The following is a 22,955-nucleotide window of genomic DNA, read 5'->3' as shown; positions in this document are numbered from 1 at the left end:
GCTGTTCTGTGTCAACAGCATCTTCATACAAGCAGTTGCTCTCCCAACTTTTCCACTGATGGTTGACCAAGTTCAGCAGATCATTCCATTATATTAAAAGGTGCCAGCTAACATGTGAGATAGCAAACGGTCCAACTTTGAGAATACATTATGATGAGTTAGCCCAGGGCCACGGCTCTTGCAGAGAACTTATTTTAACTTCTAATAATAAAACCTAACTTTACAGGAGATGTTTCAATTGTGTAAGAAATCATGATGCTCATAGGACAAGTGTAGAAAAATATTGATGGTCTGATAAGTGCAGCCAATTAATCTGAATGCATGTATTAGTCACAAAAGTGAGTTGAATGGTTCCCCCACACCAAGCACATACAAAGTTTCAGTTGGGTGAACTGCTGTTAAAACCTCAGGTTCCCAAAGTCAAAATCAAAGTGCTTGTGGATCGCCATATACTACCTTGAGATTCAATTCTTGGAGGCACTTACAGGAACATAAAGAAAAACAACAGAATTTAAGAAAACTATACATAAACAAAAAGACTGACAAACAACTACTGTGCAAAAGACAAATTGTGAATAAACAAATAATATTGAGAACATGAGTTGTAGGGTCTTTGAAGGTGAGTCTGTAAGTTGTGGAATCAGTTTAGAGTTGAGATGAGTGAAGTTATTCATGCTGGTTCAGGAGCCTGATGGTTGTAGGGCAATAATTATTCTTGAACCCGGTGTTGTGGGACCCAAGGTGGGCCTCACTTGGTGGTAGTGGTGAGAAGAATGCATGGTCTGGATAGTGAGGGCCCTTTCATCTGGCAGCACTCCTTGTAAATGCTGTCAACATTGGGTGGGCTTTGCCTGTGATCAACTGAAAGGGCAAGGAAGTGCCATTTGAGATTTGGAGCCAGTAAATGCTAGGTAGAAGCCTGATAAGGATTCACTTCCCATGGATCGAAAGAGTATTGGGTCCTATGCAAATAATTAAAGAAACAGGATGTTGGTGGGCCCACACTTGGGCTGTAAGACAGTGTGCTCAACATTAACAAATTATGAAAGTAAATAACACTGGAACAAAACGACATCTGAGCAATCAGGTCCCCTAACAGTTAATGTACCTTTCCAACATTCACCATAACCACCAGACTACAAGGACCAACTACAGGCCCATTATCCCCACTGTACAATCCCTGGGGCACTGAGATCAAAAGCGGTATCTTGATTCCTATTGCCCTATGTCAGACAGAGAAGCCATTTTAACCTCAGCTCCAGGTTACTAGCTCCACCTACCCTCTTTTCCTCTTTCTAAACTGATCTCCCACCAGCTGCTGTCTCCCAAATGCACTCTCCTCCACCTTCAACCACTTGACTCCACTTGCCCACCTCATCTTGTTCTGCCTATCATCTCCCAAACCTGGACTTACTCCTTCCTCTCATCTCTATATATTGGCTTTCTCCCCTCTATACTCTCTGTTCAGATGCAGGGTTCCAACCATCTCTCGGCTTCCACGCATGCTGCTTGACCTGCTGAACTCCTCCAGCTCTAGATTCTAGCAACTGCAGTCTGCCTAGTATCTACAATGGCCATTCAATCCCTGTCCAATTGTAGTTGGGAGAGACCAACAGTAAACTTTATCTCCATATTACACCTTCAGCCAGTGCACCAAAACCAAAAAAAAAAGACACATCCCCTCACTTCAGGGTACTGAGGCGATGCAGCAGCTTTAGCTTGTAGCCAAAGACTTAGTGAGCCTTCCAGTGTAACAAGAGATTCAACAGATACTGGAAATCTAGAGCAACACACACAATGCTGAAGGAACTCAGAAGGTCAAGCAGAAACTACAGAGGGAAATGAACAATCAGTGTTTCAACCCTGCAACTATGCAAAGATCAACACCTGTCTACACCTCCTGCCTCACCAGCATTCAGGGACCTAAATAGACCTTAAACATGAGGCAGCGAAATACCTATGAGCCTATCAGTGTCATTTATTGCAACTGGTACTCCCAGTGCATACTCCTCTATATTAATGATACCCAGCATTGAGCACCTTCACTTTGTCTGCCACTACAGCCACGATCTCCCAAGGGCTATCCATTTCAGTTTCACTTCCCATTCTCACACGGTCTGTCCACAGTCAAATGCAGGCTGGAGCAAAACCTCTTATTCCATCTTGATAGTCTCCAACCTGCCAGCATCAATATCAATTTCTCTAACCTCCAGTAATCACACCCCTCTGTTTTTCTCCCTTTTATTTTCTTCATTCTTAAGTCCCTCTCATCCATCTCTTCCCCTATCCTGCTGTCAATACCTGGTGTGTGTGTATATATATATAGACTTCTCCCTCCACAGATGCTGCTTGACCTGCTGAGTTCCTCCAGCAATTCGTGTGTGTTATCCCCCTCCCAGTGTACTCAAGTCCTGAGCCCAAGAGCAGTCTTCTCAACCCACCCAATTCGGACGACCTCCCGTGGAGTGTCCCGTCTACCCGCGGTTCTCTCCGCTTTACCTCCGCCTGGTCACGCTCCATCTCACTCGTCCCGTTGCTGTGGCATCCCAAACATCTAGGGTCAACGCCTGCCACACATCTACATCCGGGGTCACCTCTCGCGCCTGTCTTCGGGAGGGGGCGGTCTCGGAACCGCTGATTGGTTTTCGTTGTCAGAACGGGCGGGGTCATGACTTTGATTGATGGTCTTTGATTGCCGGCGGCTCCCGCAGCTATTGATCGCGAGCTCTTTACCTGAAAACGGTGATGGGTGACGTTCCTGCGCGTTAAATGGCAAAAAAGGAGGGATTTAACTTGTTGGAGTCATATTACGTCCCAATTACAAATCACACACTCTGATTATGGACAGCCCCTGTGCAGAAGAAGATCGAGGATAACTTGTGTCCACTCCAGGTCTGAGGTGGCAGGTGAGCCCAGTGTGGGTCCTGCAGACTGTCACAGGTGGGGCAGGAACCCTCGGCTGGGTCATTTAAAGACAGTATAGTCTTCCTGTTTAAATGTATCCTCCGTTCTATAGATTCAGTAACAGTTCCTGCTGACTGCAAGGTGGCTAATGTTGTCCCACTTTTCAAGAAAGGAGGGAGAGAGAAAACAGGGAATTATAGACCGGTTAGCCTGACGTCAGTGGTGGGAAAGTTGCTGGAGTCAACTATAAAAGAGGAAATTACAACACATTTGGATAGCAGTAGAAGGATCAGTCCGAGTCAGCATGGATTTATGAAGGGAAAATCATGCTTGACTAATCTTCTGGAGTTTTTTGAGGATGTAACTATGAAAATGGACACGGGAGAGCCAGTGGATGTAGTGTACCTGGACTTCCAGAAAGCTTTTGATAAAGTCCCACGTAGGAGATTAGTGGGCAAAATTAGGGTACATGGTATTGGGGGCAGAATAGTGACATGGATTGAAAATTGGCTGGCTGGCAGGAAACAAAGAGTAGCGATTAACGGGTCCCTTTCGAATTGGCAGGCTGTGACCAGTGGGGTACCGCAAGGTTTGGTGCTGGGACCGCAGCTGTTTACAATATACATTAATGATTTAGATGAAGGGATTAAAAGTAACATTAGCAAATTTGCTGATGACACAAAACTGGGTGGCAGTGTGAAATGTCAGGAAGATGTTATGAGAATGCAGGTTGCAGGTCCAACCTTGGACAGGTTGGGTGAGTGGGCAGATGCAGTTTAATGTGGATAAATGTGAGGTTACCAACTTTGGTGGCAAGAACAGGAAGGCAGATTACTATCTAAATGGAGTCAAGTTAGGAAAAGGGGAAGTACAATGAGATCTAGGTGTTCTTGTACATCAGTCAATGAAAGCAAGCATGCAGGTACAACAGGCAGTGAAGAAAGCTAAAGGCATGCTAGCCTTTATAACAAAAGGAATTGAGTATAGGAGTAAAGAGGTCCTTCTGCAGCTGTACAGGGCCCTGGTGAGACCCCACCTGGAGTATTGTGTGCAGTTTTGGTCTCCAAATTTGAGGAAGGATATTCTTGCTATTGAGGGAGTGCAGCGTAGGTTCACAAGGTTAATCCCTGGAATGGCGGGACTGTCATATGTTGACAGATTGGAGTGACTGGGCCTGTATACACTGGAACTTAGAAGGATGAGAGGGGATCTGATGAGACATATAAGATTATTAAGGGATTGGACACGCTTGAGGCAGGAAGCATGTTCCAGCTGATGGGTGAGTCCAGAACTCGAGGCCACAGTTTAAGAATAAGGGGTAGGCCATTTAGAATAGAGATGCGGAAAAACTTTTTCACCCAGAGAGTGGTGGATATGTGGAATGTTCTGCTCCAGAAGGCAGTGGAGGCCAAGTGTCTGAATGCATTCAAGAGAGAGTGAGATAGAGCTCTTATAGATAGCGGGGTCAAGGGATATGGGGAGAGGGCAGGAATGGGGTACTGATTGTGTATGATCGGCCACGATCACAGTGAATGGCGGTGCTGGCTAGAAGGGCTGAATGGCCTACTCCTGCACCTATTTCTATTGTCTGCTCCTGCGGTGTGGATTCGAGATCCTAAAGGCATTTTTTTAATGAAGGGTTGAGATCTTTGAATCTCCCTCCAGAAATCTGGTAATCTCGTGTCACGACAGTTTAGAGTGTCTTTTTTGGGAATGTGATTGTTACCATGCAAATGAGACACACTTGGTCTTCAAATGTGCACTGCAACACAGTGACTGAAGTTGGGTTGACCCGGGTTTTGGACAATGTAGTTTCCCATTTATCCCAGAGGTTAACTCCAGTCTCGTGGATGATCAATGTGAGGTAATCAATGGTGGTTTAACTTAATGTAATCATATTGAGATTAATGTTATAACTGAGCAATAAACTATCCTTAGAAAAAAGTACAGTCTACGTTTCAGGACTCCTGCTGAAGGGTCTCCGCCCTAAACGTCGACTGTACTTTTCTCCATAGATGCTGCCTAGCCTGCTGAGTTCCTCCAACATGTTGTGTGTGTTGCTGGGATTTCCAGCATCTGCAGATTTTATCTTATTTGTGATAAACAATCCTTATCCATTCAGGGAATAAACATTTATATAATCATTGGAGAAAAGTATACTGTAATCATAGAAGGAACTGTTCTCTTTATAGTTGGAATGATGTTCTCTAACTGGAAGATTAACATATCAACCTATCATTTTGAAAACTTGCAACCATTGGAAGACTAATCCATTGTAATCATTGATAAAAATGCTTTGTAACAATTTGTAAAATGATCATTGAGAAATAATCCAAACAAGTGAATAATTAACATATTGTTGTAATAAATAGAGGTTTAATATTGATAAATAGGATAATATTTAGTAATCATGTATTATAATATACTATGATCATAATGTAGTGAAATACTGCAGAGTAGACTCAAGACATCAAAATGGAAGATAACATTCTGCAATAAATGGAGGATTAATACATTAAAATTAGCTGATTATTTAATAATTAGTGGGCAATATAGTATAATAATTAAGTGATTAACAGCATCAGGATCTTTATTCTCTACTATACAGAGGATAATGTAAATATTTTTAAGGATAATACTATTTTTAATAGAAAGAAACAAAGTGCTGTAATAACTGGCGGGGAGGTTAGTATTGAATAAATTAAAAGTGGTTTCCAACCTGGGATTTATGGACCACTTGCTTAATGGCATTAGTCAATGGCAACCCCTGAACTAAAAGTGATGCTCTGTAACTGTATTTTGATACAAAGATTAGGGGAACGAAATTCTGATAATTGGGGATTAGTGCAAGTCACCGTACTATAATTAATAAAAAAAATCTTCCAGAATGATAAACTGAAAAAATTGGAATCTACTATACTGTAACAAATGTGTTAACATAGTGTAATTATGGAGCACATTAACAATATGAAAATTATAAAAAACATTAATCAGGTAAATAGTGCACCATACTACTTGGAACAGCACTAACAAATGGGGACTATTACCGCAGTGCCTGGAGATAGCATCATATGAGAGCTGACCATTATAAGGTACTGTAATGATAGTAATGTCTGACTGGGTAGTTATATACTTCAATCTATGTGGATTAAAGTTTGGGGATGACTACCCTGAACTTAAGGATGTGTATTTGAGGTCATGCTCATTTAAAACAGTAATCATTTAAGATGAAGGAGCAAACCAGGAGCACATCCACCAATAATTACCTGAACCTGAAGTTTCATGTGTATTTGATTTGCACACTCCCTCCAGTAGCATTCAATTTTAAATTGCATGTGCTGGCCTTGCAACTTACAATACAGCTGGAAGGAGAAATTGGGTTGACACAACACAGATATGAGTGTTGGTATAGATATGGACCCATCCTTGTGTAACTTTGACAGATTGAGACTGGGTTGTACTTCCCCATCATCACAATTTTTCAATATGAGGAATTCTGAGAATCATTTAGGGCAGTCACATTCCAGGACATACCCTCCTCTCATTACTACCCTCAGGGAGGAGGTATAGGAGCCTGAAGACCCACACTCAGTGATTTAGAGACTGCTTTCCCCCCCCCCCCCACCATTGGATTTTTGAATGGCTCATGAACACAACCACATTATTCCTGTTTTTTGCACAATTTATTTTGTAATTTCTAGAAATTTTATGTCTTTGCACTTGTATTGCTGCCACCTAACGAAAACTTTCACATCTCATAAGACAGTGATAACGAACCCAATTCTGACCCTGACTTGGTCTGTAGCCTTCAGTACCTTGGTGATTCAAATGTTTGTCTCGATGCTTCTTAAATATTGTGAAAATACCAGCCTCAGCCACTTTATCTAGGTTAATAATACCTGGCTGTTGTGTGAGTTAAGAGTAAGTGTGAAAAATTCTCTGCCAGACAAATTTAGCATATTTCAGGAGTTGAACATTACCATATAATTTTATGTTGAAAAGAAAATCTTATGGGACTCTTTACAACTCATGTTCTCAGTATTATTTTTATTTGCACAATTTCTCTTCTTTCTTACTTCATTTTTTTTTGTCAGTATAAATTGTCTATGTGTAGTTTCTTTATAAAATTCTATTTTAATTCTTTTTGCTATAAGTGGTTGGAAGAAATTAAATCAAGATACAATATGTTACCAAATACATACTTTGATAATGAATTTAATTTGACCTACAGTATGCTGAATGAAAATCCAGTTTAAGTATGAAGAGACAAATTTCCTGAGGCAGCCGGAAGTATGGGGACACTTCTGCTCCACAGTTACCTGATTTTAAATGCACAACACTTCCCCTCCCCCACCTCCCCAAGAAGTGTCAACTGATTGAATTCACCAATTGAATGCAATATAGGAGCCATGTAATCTGTGTTGCAAGTTTATTGTGGTGACTAGTCACATGAGTAGGGGCATGGTGAAAGCAAAGGGAATAAGTTACACTTTCTTGCTTACTTCATGGCAGATTGTGGCTCGAGACTGGCGGAGGTCATATCTTTGCTGGCCACTCAGTAGCGCTTCAAGATTGTATGTTCGCTAATTGCTAATAAGTGATGAAATAAAGGATTCGACTCTTTGGAACAATCATTTCATTGGAGCCGAGGGTGCAAATTGCAAGAATAACAACCCTGTGGCCACTGTACTTGTTTTGTCTAGATTTTGGATTAGTTTTGCCACTACATCCAATATCAGGAGCACTGCTGAAGCAATTATTTTGTTTAATATCTTAGCATAGCTCCCATCTTTCCCATTTCTTCAGTTCAGGCAAGAATTGGCAGCTTTAGAACAGGAGAGAAGGAAGCTGGAAAATAGATTGAAATTGAATTTGGAAAAATTAGAGCATGTATGAAGAAACAAATTCTATAGTTCATATCAAATGAAACAGACAACTAACAAAGTGAAACCCAACAATCATTACTTTTATTGAAAAAGGATCTAGTGCTCTCTCAGTATATATGACGGATTAATTCTTCCTAGGCTTCCAGCCACGTACAGGTATCGATTTCAATTGATGTTTCGATGACAAACTCTGCTATTTGCATCAGGGATGATGTCTGGACCTGTTTAGTCCAGTGGTTTTTATACCCCGTCATCTGTCCCTCCTGATTGGTTAGTCCTCATCCAATCAGGTTTCCGCTGTCTCACCTTATTTACAAGCTCAAATCACAGTTTATGCAAGTCAAAGATGACCTGGGTCTCAGGACGGCTGGAGTTTACAGGATTCTCTGTGAATGCAGAGCAGTGTACATTGGCCAGACGGGACGCATGGAGGAAAACAGGAGGTGTATCCATTTGGGTTACCCAGCGAGATCAGTGGCAGCAGAACATTGTATTCGCAATGGCCACAGGTTTGACTTTGATGGCACAAAACTACTGTGCCATGCCAGTGGCTTTAGGGACCACCTGGTGAAGGAAGCAATTGAAATAAAACTAGAGGAAAAGGATTTTAATAAAGCCAAAGGTCTCACTCTAAGTAAGAACTGGAATTTGATAGTAAGGGAGGTGCCACAGCAGAAACCTGATTAGATGAGGACTAACCAATCGAGGGATGGATGATGGGAGTATATATACAAGTGGACTAGACATGCCCAGGCATCATCCCTGATGAAGATGGCAGAGCTTGTCATCAAAATGTCAGTTAAAATCAGTACCTGTACCTGGCTGGAAGCCTGAGAAGCAATTATTACTTTTATTATTTATCATGAAATATTTATGCACATCTACGTGCTACTCCTCTCCCAGTATACATAGTTCACAGCATAAAGAGTGCTATGCCTAGATTTTTTACATAACCTTTCTGAAGCAAATTTGCCGCTCATTGGAACAAAATTGCTCAGCTCTGTAGTTTTCCATTTGACCTGCAGGCATCAATAACAACCAAGATCAGAAAAGCACAAGTTAGATATAGAGAAAAGCTTATCTAGACTAGACCCATCAAATATTCTCTGCTAGGTCCAGTGTTAATTTCATGCAGGGTAAATGTCAATCAAACAATCCCACAAAAGCATGGGTTAGATACAGACCAGATCTCATCCACACAGAGATATTAATGTACCAGATAAGGTACAGCTCAGGTTTACGTGTAGTGTACATATTACACTATCTCATCAAACAGCATACATTGGATATCAAGTCTAGGTCGCACTAAGCAAGTTACCCATCTCTGATGCCTCATGATATAGGAATTAAGAGCCTGAGTCTGAATTTAGCCAAGCTGCAGGCACCCAGTGTGAACCAGCCTGTGCCTCTTTTACAACAGAAAGTAGTTGCAAGCGAGTGTCCTCAAGCTCATCATTCACAATCACAGAGTCAAACAAATGCCCAAAGTAGTTCAGCATCTTCTCAGATACATCCTGTATCTCTTGTAAATCTTCCTCCTGTTCACAAAAATAAAAATCAGTGAATGATACACAGAAAGAGAGAGTGATTTGGGGGGAGACAGTGATGGGGAAGAAGTGCACTAAGATAGGAGCAGGACTGTAACATAAATAGGCAATCAAAGAGTGCGTAGAGTGGAATTACAGATGAAGGGAACTAACATTTCATATTTGGGAAACCCAGAACTCTCTTCCATTGAGTCCTGTTGAATTTAGTAGTAAGTCCTACTTATTATTTTTGAGCAACACACATAAAATGCTGGAGGAACTCAGCAGGTCAGGCAGCATCTATGGGAAAGAGTACAGTCAACATTTTGGGCCTGCTGAGTTCTTCCAGCATTTTGTGTGTGTTGCTTGGATTTCCAGATTCTGCAGATTTTCTCTGGTTTGTGATTGGATTAATATTTTTGATTCCTTTTTTGTAACCTAGTTCAAAATTGCTGTAAATACATCGAAAACCCCAAAATTCCTTTATCCCAGGTAATGGATCAAAACCCCTTCCCAATAAATAAGTGCCAATGAGTTGGAATTATGACACGAAAGAGGTTATTCATAGCATTGGTAAATATATAGAGCTAACTCACCTTGAAAGACCTGTTGACATAATACTCGGTGATAATACTGCTATGTGCACGAGTCTGCTGGAGACGTCTAATGTTTGGAGGTTTGATGTATATAATGAAGGGTTTTAGCTCCTTTGTTCGTGCCTCTGGAATTCTCTGTGCAAAAAAACATGAAAGCATTTGACAGGATTCTGTAAATCTGCAATGGTGAATCTACACTGTAACACACACACACCCAAAAAATGCTGGAGGACTCAGGCAGCATGCATGGAACTGAATAAAGAGTCAATGTTCCAGGCTAAGACCCTTCATATCAGCCTGGAATGGTGATTCTTTATTCCTTTCTATAGATATTGACTCATTTTGTGTGTGTTACTCTGGATTTCCAGCATCTGCAGACTCTCTTGTGTTTACCAATAACACTTACCTGTCTTGTGATTTTAAACTCACCTCCTGTGCTATATTGTGATGAGTAGACTGGTAGGACTGAAGGCTAATAAATCCCCGGGGCCAGATGGTCTGCATCCGAGGGTTCTAAAAGACGTGGCTCAGGAAATTGCAGATGCATTGGTAATCATTTTCCAATGTTCCTTAGATTCAGGATCAGTTCCTGAAGATTGGAGAGTGGCTAATGTTATCCCACTTTTCAAGAAGGGAGGGAAGGAGAAAACGGAGAACTATCGCCTTGTTAGCCTAACGTCAGTCGTGGGGAAGATGCTTGAGTCCATTATTAAGGACGAAATAGTGGCACATCTTGATGGCAGTAATAGGATTAGGCCGAGCCAGCATGGATTTACCAAGGGCAAATCATGCTTGACTAATCTGTTGGAGTTTTTTGAGGGTGTAACAAGGATGTTAGATGAGGGTAAGCCAGTGGATGTTGTGTACCTAGATTTTCAGAAGGCATTCGATAAGGTGCCACATAGGAGATTGGTGAGTAAAATCAGAGCTCATGGCATTGGGGGCAGGGTTTCAACATGGATAGAAAACTGGCTGGCAGATAGAAAGCAAAGGGTAGCAGTGAATGGGTGTTTCTCGGACTGGCTGGAGGTGACTAGTGGGGTACCACAGGGCTCTGTATTGGGACCACAGCTCTTTACGATTTATGTCAACGATTTAGATGAGGGCATTGAAAACTATATCAGCAAGTTTGCTGATGATACTGAACTGGGTGGCAGTGTGACATGCGAAGAGGACGTTAGGAGAATACAGGGAGACTTGGATAGGCTGGGTGAGTGGGCAGATACTTGGCAGATGTCATTCAATGTGAATAAATGTGAAGTTATCCACTTTGGAAGCAGGAACAAGAGGGCAGAGTATTGTCTGAACGGTGTAGAGTTAGGTAAGGGAGAAATGCCAAGAGACCTAGGAGTCCTAGTTCATCAGTCAATGAAGGTGAATGAGCAAGTGCAACAGGCAGTGAAGAGGGCAAATGGAATGTTGGCCTTTATTGCAAGGGGAATTGAGTACAAGAACAAGGATGTCCTTTTGCATTTGTACAGGGCCCTGGTGAGACCACACCTGGAATATTGTGTACAGTTTTGGTCTCCAGGTTTAAGGAAGGACATTCTGGCAATTGAGGAAGTGCAGCGTAGATTCACTAGGTTGATTCCTGGGATGGCAGGGCTGTCTTATGCAGAGAGATTGGAGAGATTGGGCTTGTACACACTGGAATTGAGGAGATTGAGAGGGGATCTGATTGAAACGTTTAAGATAATTAAAGGATTTGATAGGATTGAGGCAGGAAATATGTTCCAGATGTTGGGAGAGTCCAGTACCAGAGGGCATGGATTGAGAATAAGAGGTCAGTTATTTAAAACAGAGTTGAGGAAGAGCTTCTTCTCCCAGAGAGTTGTGGAGGTGTGGAATGCACTGCCTCGGAAGACGGTGGAGGCCAATTCTCTGGATGCTTTCAAGAAGGAGCTGGATAGATATCTGATGGATAGGGGAATCAAGGGATATGGGGACAAGGCAGGGACTGGGTATTGATAGTGAATGATCAGCCATGATCTCAGAATGGCGGTGCAGACTCGAGGGGCCGAATGGTCTACTTCTGCACCTATTGTCTATTGTCTATTAGTGACTTCTAGTGCTACTCTTATTCTCCCCTCCGCCTTTTGTCTATTACCTCCCTTCACTTGGATCCTGCCAGCTGTTGCTCTACTTCTTCCCTCGCCAGCTTTTTATACTGATCATTTCCCCTCGAACTTTTGGTCTGGCCAAAGGGTCTTGACCTGAAATGGCGAATGTCCATTTCCCTCCATAGATGCTACCTGACCTGCTGAGTTCCTCCAGTGTTTTATGTTGTGCTTCAGATTCTAGCATCTGCAGTCTCATGTGCCTGTCTCACTGTAACATACCCAGTTCAACTTAATTTGACACCCCTTTCACCAAATATAACTTCTGACTCATCCAGTAGAGAATTTTACTCAACCAGCCTTCATGCACCCAAACAGTGAACTCACCAAGACAATTAAGCAGCTGGTATCTGGTGAATATCCTTCTCTCTTAATGAGAAGAACAATTCAAGGTACTCCAGAACTGCTCTACATATAAAGAGTAGTTTACAATCTGTCATACAACAAATGGATTCATTTGAGGGAAGTTAATTCCAATAATGCAAATGCATACAAAGTTAGATGAGTTTGCATAGCTTTCAGTAGCTTATAATAATTATTATTAGCTAAACAGTTAAGTCTTAGATTGAGGTATATAAATTCAAGTACTTCAAAACTGTTATTCACATAAACAGAAGTATTTTTTCATCCAGTCATACAACTATTTGGAATCAGTTTTAATATCATGGCATATGTCATGAAATTTATTGTTATGTGGCAGCAACATATTGCAAAACATAATAAAAATTGTAAATTATTACATATACACACACACGCACACGTTAAATTAAATAATAGTGCAAAAAGAGAAAAAAAGTGCTAAGATAGTGTTCATGGGTTCAATGTCCATTCAGAAATCAGATGGCAAAGGGGGAAGAAGCTGTTCCTGAATCATTAAGTATATATATAGTTAGATCCCAACACTCAACTTCTTGGTAGAGTGGTGGAAGTCAAGTCAGTCAGGATCTTTGAAAAAAGCACTTAAGATAAAATAATTTACATGACTATTAAGAAAGGAAGCAGGACTTTCCTGCAAGAATCTGAAACTATTGGGTTGAGTCGCCCCCTCACATGCCAGAATGAACCCATCGTATCACTGAACTGATTGGTAAGTTGAAGAAGAGTTAGAAGTGATGCAGAATAGTGAGAGGGGTCCGATTGAAGGATTTAAATAAGCTTGAAGAAAAAGGATCTGCAGCCCATCAAGTCCACATCAAATGTCTATTTACACTAATCCTATTTTATTCTTCCTACATTCTTATAAGTCAACCGATCATCCACACACTAGAGATACTTCATCTACAAACCTTCACATCTTTGCAGGAAACCGGAGCTCCCAGAGGAAACCCATTTGGTTACAGGGAGAATGTGCAAACTCCACACAGACAGCTCTGGGGGTCAAGGTTGAACTCAAGCTGCTGGATGTGAGACTGTAGGTCCATGGGCTGCACCACCTGCTGTCAACAGCATGGCCTGTTTCTGTGTTAATTGAGTCTTTGCAAAGTAAAAGTTTCTGATTTAGATGGTTACAAGAGAATAAATGAAAAGATTGAGATAGGACTTTGGTGACAAAAGTGAGGCCACCTATCATAACCATTAAGATTGGGGGTTGTCGAATACGGTATTGGCTAATATTGGGCATTTCATTGTCAAACTATTATTAAATGGACATGAGCTACCATGCAGCCTTTGAAACTGGAGGGATTTATGCCAAGATTTGACCATACTGTGAAGAGCAGACAAGGAAGAGCGTACTCTTCTTTCGGTAGGTAAACACTTACCTGTGGTTCGAGGTCTATGATGCAAATTAACCCTGAATCCAGAATCAAGCGTACAGCCTCCCTGCTGGTGCCATAAAAGTGGCCTTTGTATTCTCCGTGCTCCAGAAACCTGTGGTCAGAAGGAGGTGCTGTACTTCACAAACAGAATGACAGCAGCTCATGCTCTCTTGCCACCACTGCACCCCCCCCCCCCCCCCACCACCCACCCCTGTCATTTGGAGCTCTGCTTTGAGTGTAGGAACAAAAGTGACAGGAAAAGCTGATAAAGCTTTGTTCAAAAGTGACTGCTTGTTCAAGAAATCAAGACACTACAGTGATCACATCCAGTTGTTGGAAACAATAGGACTTTTTCCCCTTTTTGTGTACCTTGCATTGGTTAATTAGCACAACGGTTAAAAATAAGAACAAAAATCTAAAATGAAAACAGAAAGTCTGGAAATATTCAGAAGTGCAGGCCACATCCCTTGGTAGAGAAACAAAATTAAATTTCAGATGGGTGACCCTTTGAGGCCCTCCTAGATTTTTATTACAACACACACACAAAATGCTGGTGGAATGCAGCAGGCCAGGCAGCATCTATAGGGAGAAGCGCTGTCAATGTTTTGGGCCGAGACCCTTCGTCAGGACTAACTGAAAGGAAAGATGGTAAGAGAGTGGAATTAAAATGTTAAAATGGCTACTGGGAGATCCTGTCCACGTCCCATTCCCATTCTGATATGTCTATCCATGGCCTCCTCTATTGTCAAGATGAAGCCACACTCAGGCTGGAGGAACAACACCTTATTAACCGGCTGGGTAGCCTCCAACCTGATGGCATGAACATTGACTTCTCTAACTTACGTTAATGCCCCTCCTCCCCTTCTTACCCCATCCCTGATATATTTAGTTTTTTCCCCCCTCCTTTGTTTTCTCTCTTTCTGCCCATCACTCTGCCTGTTCCCCATCTCCCTCTGGTGCTCCCCTCCCCCTCCCATCCCATGACCCTTTCCCTTCTCCAGCTCTGTATCCCTTTTGCCAATCACCTTTCCAGCTCTCAGCTTCACCCCACGCCCTCCAGCTTCTCCTATCATTTCACATTTTCCCCTCCCCCTCCTACTTTTAAATCTCTTACTATCTTTCCTTTCAGTTAGTCCTGACGAATGGTCTCCGCCCGAAACGTTGACTGCTCCTTTCAACGGATGCTGCCCAACCTGCTGAGTTCATCCAGCTTGTTAGTACGTGTTTATTTGACCACAGCATCTGCAGTGTACTTTGTGTTTACTTCTTCCTATAGATACTGCCTGGCCTGCTGCGTTCCACCAGCATTTTGTGTGTGTTGCTTTAATTTCCAGCATCTGCAGATGTCCTCGTGTCTAGACTGTTAATAGTTTACTAAGTCCGTGGTAATATTGAATGGTCTTTGATTTGCATGAGAGATTATGATTTTGCACACTTTTAAGGTGTCCATTTATTCAGACAATCTCCACTGGAAGATGAGGTTCCTAATGTTGGGAAAAATGTCCTTCTGGGATCTTCGCTTTTACTTCTGTCTGTGTTCAGGGTCCACCTCTTGGTGGTCATGCTCCAGATCTGCTTGCTTCTCTTGGTCTAACACCTCTGCAGTTTACAAAGCTGGGCAGCTATTGGATGTATTTATAAACCTGAGACTTAAGTGGTTCAGTATCTTTGCACATCTTCTATGGTCGGAGAGGGAGCTGATGTAAGAAACCATGGAAAGTAGAGAGTAGTTCTTGTTTCTCAGGACCATCTCTCAGGTCATTTCTGGTAATGCATATTTGCACAAGATGAGGCAATCATGTTACCTGTCAAGAAACATGGCTTTCACAATCAAAAAGTTGGTATTAATAGCTCAGTCATCTATAATAACCTCTGGATTGGCTATAATCCTCCCGACTTGCATTTACAAATTACTTCACAATGAGACATTGAGGCAGATCATTTATAACAGTTGAAGGAGCCAAAGAAGCTTTATCTGAAGGAACCACAGGCAGAGGCAAAGAAAGCAACATAAATTGCCTACATGCCTACATTTCTACTTCGAAACTAAGATCCTAGCTTTAAAAGACTTAACACAGTTATCGACTCAGTTGGTACTTCTCTTGACAATTTCAAACACTAAGAAGTAAGGTGTGATTTTCCTTGGATTGCTGCTGACTAGACTTACAGATTATCTGTGTTCTTGTGCAGCATGGAAACTGACAGGTGGATTCTTCAGTCCATCACTCTAGTGTGATCTACAAGCCAAAACACACTATAGGAAATGTCTTCATTCCTTCCTACCGCAACTGGTAACCTGAATTAGACATTAATTTACAGCACATCAGCCTTCATTGGAGACCTGAAGGCAAACTTGACTGAGCCCTTAAATCTGGAAGCACCATTACAAAAGACAACTACTCTGCCATAAACCACACATCCTGCCTATCCACCTTTGCTGTGTTTTCAGTGTATCAAAGCTCCACCAAATCCCTCTCCTCTCAGTTTTTCTGCTCCATGCTTCAAGTAAGTTTTTGGATGGGAGACTGAGCTGAGGCTCTAACGTGTCAGTGATATTCTATTGCTTTTAGATGCACTCAGTGAGCAGTCTACCTGACTCCTCTTCTCACAGTCAATGACTTATCATCTTGGGTAGTTCAGAAAGAGAACCATTTCCAGAAGCATTATTATCTCACGCAGACCAGATCTTGTCCTGCTGGCTCTTCATTACCCAGAACTGCTGAAGTATTGTTTAAACAAAATTGTTGCATTTATCCCCTTCTGACTCAAACAGCTGATATATCTACCTACCTGTGACTCAGTGCCATGGCTTCAAATGTTTCCCTGGAAACAAAATAATATTCCCGACCATCTTCCTCATAGCTGATTGGTGACCTGGTGGTATCTACCGGAATAGAGAGGGGAGAGTAATCAGGATGAAATAGCCCTCCATAACAACATCCAAGAAATACAAGCCAGGGATGGACTGCTTCTGGCTTCTTTCCCCTTCCTTTCCAGTCCTGATGAAGGGTCACAGCCTGAAAAATTGAATGTTTATTCATTGCCACAGATGCTACCTGACCTGCTGAGATCCTCCAGCATTTTGTGTGAGTTAGTCAGGATTTCCAGCATTTGCAGAATCTCTTGTGTTTCCTCCAGAATACAACAGGTTAACACACATCCTACCTCTGCTCTCCCTTCTCCCCCTTTGCATTCCACTTCCCTATAGGCACTCTTTCCTCTCTCACAGGACACTACCCCAGACATCCCACCTTGCAAAAACTCATTTCAGGGAGGTAGCACCCCTGCCTCCCACAACCCTATATCCCCCCACCCCCGGTCGACCTCCAAGGGTGTATGTAATACTTTCTTATATTGACTTTGTTTAATCTGTAAACCAAGTTGGGTATATGCAGAAAATGTGACATTAAAATATGTACTTATATTATCATGGAGTCATTTTTTTATTCCATTACAACTTTAAGCAAGTCTACAGGGAGTTTGGCCTCATCACGTAGGGCATCAATTGAGTAGCTCCTGAGCAGCTAGCCAGCTAGTTTAAATAACGTTAGCTATGCTAATGAATGAATGTCACCTGTTAAACTCACCTCAACATGTCTTTTCCGGTCATTTAACCCACCACAGGCAATAGAAAAGTCACTGTTGCAAACAGTGCAACAAGCAACACTGTCATTATTTTTGACCCCTATTAGGCAGGTGTACACTTTAGTGTAGTCTGGGGTGAGGTATGTTTTATATTTTCTTTTTTTGGATCACTCTGCCACGGTGCAGCAGGACACTAAACTGAACTGATGGACAATGAAAAAGAGAGATAGAGAGGTCGACTGTAAAGCCCACCCACAGAGAAAACCGATAGGCCTACTTAGCATGAAGAGAGACCAATCAGGATGCTCCCTCTCCCTCTCAAAAAAAATCAATTTCTGGGATATTGTATATAATTTGCCGGCGTCAGGGAGCCACTATCAATATGCGGGAGACCCCTGCAACTTCTGGGAGAGGTGGGATGTCTGCTACCCTTCCACTGAGATCTCACTCCCTCTGGGAGTTTGTCCTTCAGGAAATATTGTTGTTGTTACTATTTGGCTACATATTGCCTTTTGAAATCCAAAATCTGTCTAAGAGAAAGGTATCCATTAAATTTTGTAATTGAAAATCAGAAGAAATGACTAGATTTGTGATCACTGTATTATTTATAATGTTCACACTTGGCCCCAACCCTTCATCAACATCATGCTCCACTTGTAAACTGGCTAAGTAACAGCAGGGATTTTCAGAGTGGAAGCTGATCTTATGCAGAGAGATGTACCTCAGCATCTGCTTACCCACAAAGTATCAAACTTACGTGGTACTGGACTCTGGAACAGATGTGGGTTGGTCTCAATCAGTGTTCTTCTGAGTTCATTCACTCCCACACCTGAGGGTCCTAAAGCGTTAAGAAACAAAGAAGGTAAGATAGCCTCTGAATCTCATTTATCACAGGTTATTCTTACTAGCTGGCTAACACTTTTAGCTGGATTCTAAAACTTGGAACCAGGCTGTGGGAGGACATTTGATCTCCTTTGTTTTGGCAGAAGAGTTGCAAAAACTGGCAAAACTCCTTTCTCCATGGTCAGCACAGAGAGTCTGCCTTCCCATGGTTCAGCTTTCATTGATCCCATAGCTACAGCTTCACTTGTCTAGGTTTCAGAAGTGTAAGCTTGACAATACACAGTTGTAACAGCATACCTCCTCCCTCAATTCCTCCATCACCTTCATGTTTCAATACATTCTCATTCTAGCAAGCAAGGAATGGAACTAGTTAGAGATGTAAACCACAGGAAGAGTGAGACAGTGCTCTTTGGCAACCGGCCCGACTGTTCCAACATTCCCTTCACAGAAGGTGCCAGGGATTTGGTCTGAAGAATTGGCAGGAACTGGTTGGAAAGGTCAAGCAAAACCTGCGTCTGTGGAAATGATGCTGTCTGACAGTATCTTGGAAGAATTTGGTCATTAGGTGTGATATGCTCAAGACTGCTGTACATGGCCTGCCCCCACTTCTCTGCATCAGGCATATAGGGACCTAAAGTAGGTGGGTACAAACTGTCACCTCACCCCGAGGTTCTCCCTGTCCCTGGTATCGTAGAAGATAGGTCTGGTACCACTACAAGTCAAGTCACTTTTTATTGTCATTTCAGCCATAACTGCTGGTACAGTACACAGTAAAAACAAGACAACATTTTTCAGGACCATGGTGCTACATGAAACGGTACAAAAACTACACTGAACTACATAAAAACAACACAGAAAAAACTACACTAGACTACAGACCTGCCCAGGACTGCATAAAGTGCACAAAACAGTGCAGTCATTACAATAAATAATAAACAAGACAATAGGCACAGTAGAGGGCAGTAAGTTGGTGTCAGTCCAGACTCTGGGTATTGAGGAGTCTGATGGCTTGGGGGAAGAAACTGTCACATAGTCTGGACATGAGAGCCCGAATGCTTCGGTGCCTTTTCCCAGATAGCAGAAGGGAGAAGAGTTTGTGTAAGGGGTGCGTGGGGTCCTTCATAATGCTGTTTCCTTTGCGGATGCAATGTGTAGTGTAACTGTCTGTAATGGCGGAAAGAGAAACCCCAATGATCTTCTCAGCTGACCTCACTATCCGCTGCAGGGTCTTGCAATCCAAAATGGTGCAACTTCCAAACCAGGCAGTGATGCAGCTGCTCAGGATGCTCTCATACAACCTCTGTAGAATGTGATGAGGATGGGGGGTAGAAGATGGACTTTCCTCAGCCTTCGCAGAAAGTAGAGATGCTGCTGGGCTTTCATTGCTATGGAGCTGGTGTTGAGGGACCAGTTGAGATTCTCTGTCAGGTGAACACCAAGAAATTTGGTGCTCTTAACGAACTCTACCGAGGAACTGTCTCCATGTTCAGCGGAGAGTGGTCGCTCCGTGCCCTCCTGAAGTCAACAACCATCTCTTTTGTTTTGTTCACATTCAGAGACAGGTTGTACCAGTCCATTAGCCGCTGCACCTCCTCTCTGTATGTCGACTTGTCGTTCTTGCTGATGAGACCCACCATGGTCGTGCCATCAGCAAACTTGATGATGTGGTTCAAGCTGTGTGTTGCAGCACAGTCGTGGGTCAGCAGAGTGAACAGCCGTGGACTGAGCACACAGCCTGGGGGACTCCTGTGCTCACTGTGATGGTGTTGGAGCTGCTGCTCCTGATCCGGACTGACTGAGGTCTCCCAGTCAGGAAGTCTAGGATCCGGTTGCAGAGGGAGATGTTCAGGCCCAGCAGGCTCAGCTTTCCAATCAGTTTCTGGGGAATGATTGTGTTGAATGCTGAACCGAAGTCTTTGAACAGCATTTGAACATATGTGTCTTTTTTGTCCAGGTGGGTTAGGGCCACATGGAGGGTGATGGCAATGGCATCGTCTGTTGAACGGTTGGGATGGTACGCAAACTGCAGGGGTGCCAGTGAGGGAGGCAGCAGGGTCTTGATGTGCTTCATGATGAGCCTCTTGCAACACGTCATTATGATGGATGTGAGTGCAACGGGACAGTAGTCATTGAGGCAGGACACTGAAGACTTCTTCAGCACAGGGACGATGGTGGTGGCCTTGAAGCACGTTGGAATGGTGGTGCTGCTCAGGGAGATGTTGAAGATGTCAGTGAGAACATCTGCTAGCTGGTCTGCACATCCTCTGAGCACTCTACCAGGGATGTTGTCTGGTCCAGCAGCCTTCCGTGGGTTGACCCTGCACAGGATTCTTCTCACATTGGCCACGTTGAGACACAGCACCTGGTCATTTGGAGGAGGAGTGGTCTTCCTTGCCACCACATCATTTTCCACCTTGAAATGAGTGTAGAAGTTATTCAGTGCATCTGGGAGGGAGGCATCACCCGCACAGTCAGGTGATGTTGTCCTGTAGTTGGTGATGTCCTGAATGCCCTTCCACATGCGCTGCGTGTCACCACTGTCCTGGAAGTGGCTGTGGATTCGCTGGGCGTGTGCACACTTTGCCTCTCTGATGGCCTGGTACAATTTGGTCCTTGCTGTTGTTACAGCTGCCTTGTTGCCTGCTTTGAAGGTGAAGTCACGGGTTCTCAGCAGCGCATGCACCTCCACAGTCATCCATGGCTTCTGGTTAGAGCATGTAGTGATGGTCTTGGGCAATGACGTCATCAATGCACTTGCTGATGTAGCTAATCACTGATGCCGTGTACTCCTCTAAGTTGGTAGAGTCACCATCGGCTGCAGCCTCCCTGAACATGTGCCAGTCAGTGTGCTCAAAGCAGTCTTGAAGAGCAGAGATGGCTCCTGCTGGCCAGGTTTACACCTGCTTCTGAACTGGTCTGGAGCATCTGACAATCAGTCTGTATGCGAGTCGGGGATGTTTGTGTAAACAAGGTCCAATGCGCTCTCCCCTCTTGTTGCAAAGTCCACATACTGATGGAATTTGGGGGAGCTCTGACTTAAGGTTTGCGTGGTTAAAATCTCTAGCGACAATAAACAGTCCATCAGGGTGTGCGTTCTGCAGTTCGCTAATCGCCCTGTACAGTTCACAGAGCGCCTGCTTAGCATTAGTGCTGGGGGGAATGTAAACACTGACTATAAGGAGAGTGGTGAATTCCTGTGGGAAATATGGAACATTCCAGTCAGCTGGGTATTGCTGCACTAACTGCCCATTGTAGAAGAGTACTTCCAGTGAAACACCTTTCACCACAAGTCGGTCAGGCAGTGGTCAGTATGGAATGTAACAGACACTGTGGGACACTATCAATTCTATTAGTTCTTTCCCCTGAGCAAATGGACCAAACCATATGGCAAAATATCTTATTACCAGATCTGACCAGCAAACACCAAGATCTTACTTTGTTGGCGGTGAGAAGGGCCCTCCCACACTCAACTTTCCTCTATACATAATATATTATCCCCAACGTATGCTGTCCTTGGGACAGCTGGAGTAGCAAAGAGACTGATACTCACCTCTTTGCTAACTCTGCATTTGCTAAGAAGGTTTGCAGATAGGTGCAAGGGTTTGTGTCCCAGTCCATCTCCAGCAGTTGCATAACAGGGAACTCTGATTTCAGGCTGTTCCAAGGACACACACCAAGACATAGTCAGAGGCTTTTCCCCAGGGCCAAAATGGCTAGCACAAGAGGGCATAATCTTAAGGTGCTTGGGAGTAGGTACAGAGGAGATGTCAAGGGTAAGTTTTTTTTAAAAAACACAGAGAATGGTGAGTGCATGGAATGGGTTGCCGGCAGCGGTGGTGGAGGCAGAAACAATAGGGACTTTTAAGAGACTCCTGGATAGATACATGGAGCTTAGGAAAATAGAGGACTATGGGTAAGCATAGGTAGTTCTAAGGTAAGGACATGTTCGGCACAGCTTTGTGGGCTGAAGGGCGTGGATTGTGCTGTAGGTTTTCTGTGTTTCTATCAAGTGCTCTGTGAAGGATCTTCCAGCGCAGACTGCGCAGATCTTCCAGTGCAGTCAAGATGTTGCAGACTGCCACAGACTGGTACAGTCCAGGCTGCTGGGAGTGCATGCTGAAGGATTCACTGAAGCTCAGTGTAGTCAGTGCCAGAGCTCTGTGGGGAAGGACTACAGTATAGATTTCTTCCATCACCCCATACAGAGGGGCAGAGTTGGGTGGGGAAGCTGCTTGAACAACGAAAGGGCATCACCTCAGTGCGCCACATGAGAAACAATAGCGCTCTGTTTATTTGTATTTTTCCTTGAAGTTTATACCACTGATTGTTAACAATCACAAATGTAAAGGCTGTTTCTTCCCTTTTATGTATTTTTTAATCAATAAAGTCTATTTTTGAAGGGAAAAAACATGCAGGCAGATGTGTAGTTTAACTTTGCAATACTGTCAGCAGAGACATTATGGGCTGAAAGGCCTGTACCTGTGCTCTACAGTTCTATGTTTAGAGGGCCTTCATGCAGAGAAGATTCCCTTTACAAAGTGAGTTCACAAAAGGACTCACTGGGAAGATCCTAATCTAAGTTGTTTGTGTAATGCCCTGGTTCATATTTTTACTGTTACGCTGTATGTATTTCATTTTGGTAGGTCTGTAAGAGCAGTCTGTTCTGTTTTCAGCTTGTTTGAGTTATTGCTAAAGGTAAGAGATGAGAAGAAATGTGTACCATTCAATTAGAATGGTCGAT

At 43.1% G+C, this 22,955-nt stretch overlaps 2 protein-coding genes and 1 long non-coding RNA gene across 5 annotated transcripts in view; 1 reads left to right on the top strand and 2 right to left on the bottom strand.

The window, feature by feature from the left end:
• The window catches only part of LOC132392782 (transmembrane protein 237-like), a 40,489-nt gene extending 37,804 nt beyond the window's left edge, over positions 1–2,685 (bottom strand). For all 3 annotated transcript variants that reach the window (XM_059967131.1, XM_059967132.1, XM_059967133.1), the window contains exon 1: positions 2,500–2,685. In XM_059967131.1, coding sequence (XP_059823114.1) covers positions 2,500–2,670 — 171 coding nt within the window. In that variant the 5' untranslated portion in view covers positions 2,671–2,685. The remainder of the gene's footprint in view (positions 1–2,499) is intronic.
• A 4-nt stretch (positions 2,686–2,689) lies between these two features.
• Positions 2,690–22,955, top strand: part of LOC132392785 (uncharacterized) — a 127,072-nt gene continuing 106,806 nt past the window's right edge. Inside the window, exon 1 of the long non-coding RNA XR_009511651.1 lies at positions 2,690–2,906. This is a non-coding gene — a long non-coding RNA (uncharacterized LOC132392785). The remainder of the gene's footprint in view (positions 2,907–22,955) is intronic.
• Positions 8,044–22,955, bottom strand: part of mpp4b (MAGUK p55 scaffold protein 4b) — a 99,128-nt gene continuing 84,216 nt past the window's right edge. Inside the window, exons 17-21 of the mRNA XM_059967130.1 lie at positions 18,129–18,209; positions 16,577–16,670; positions 13,790–13,898; positions 9,913–10,047; positions 8,044–9,328 (exon numbers count right to left, since the gene is read on the bottom strand). Of these exons, the coding sequence (XP_059823113.1) occupies positions 9,137–9,328; positions 9,913–10,047; positions 13,790–13,898; positions 16,577–16,670; positions 18,129–18,209 (611 nt within the window). The 3' untranslated portion in view covers positions 8,044–9,136. The remainder of the gene's footprint in view (positions 9,329–9,912; positions 10,048–13,789; positions 13,899–16,576; positions 16,671–18,128; positions 18,210–22,955) is intronic.

The sequence above is a fragment of the Hypanus sabinus genome, chromosome 4 (genome assembly GCF_030144855.1).
Source record: "Hypanus sabinus isolate sHypSab1 chromosome 4, sHypSab1.hap1, whole genome shotgun sequence".
In the NCBI taxonomy this organism is placed as follows: domain Eukaryota; kingdom Metazoa; phylum Chordata; class Chondrichthyes; order Myliobatiformes; family Dasyatidae; genus Hypanus; species Hypanus sabinus.
The sequence above is the reverse complement of the archived record's forward strand: the minus strand, read 5'-3'. Positions and strand labels throughout refer to the sequence as shown.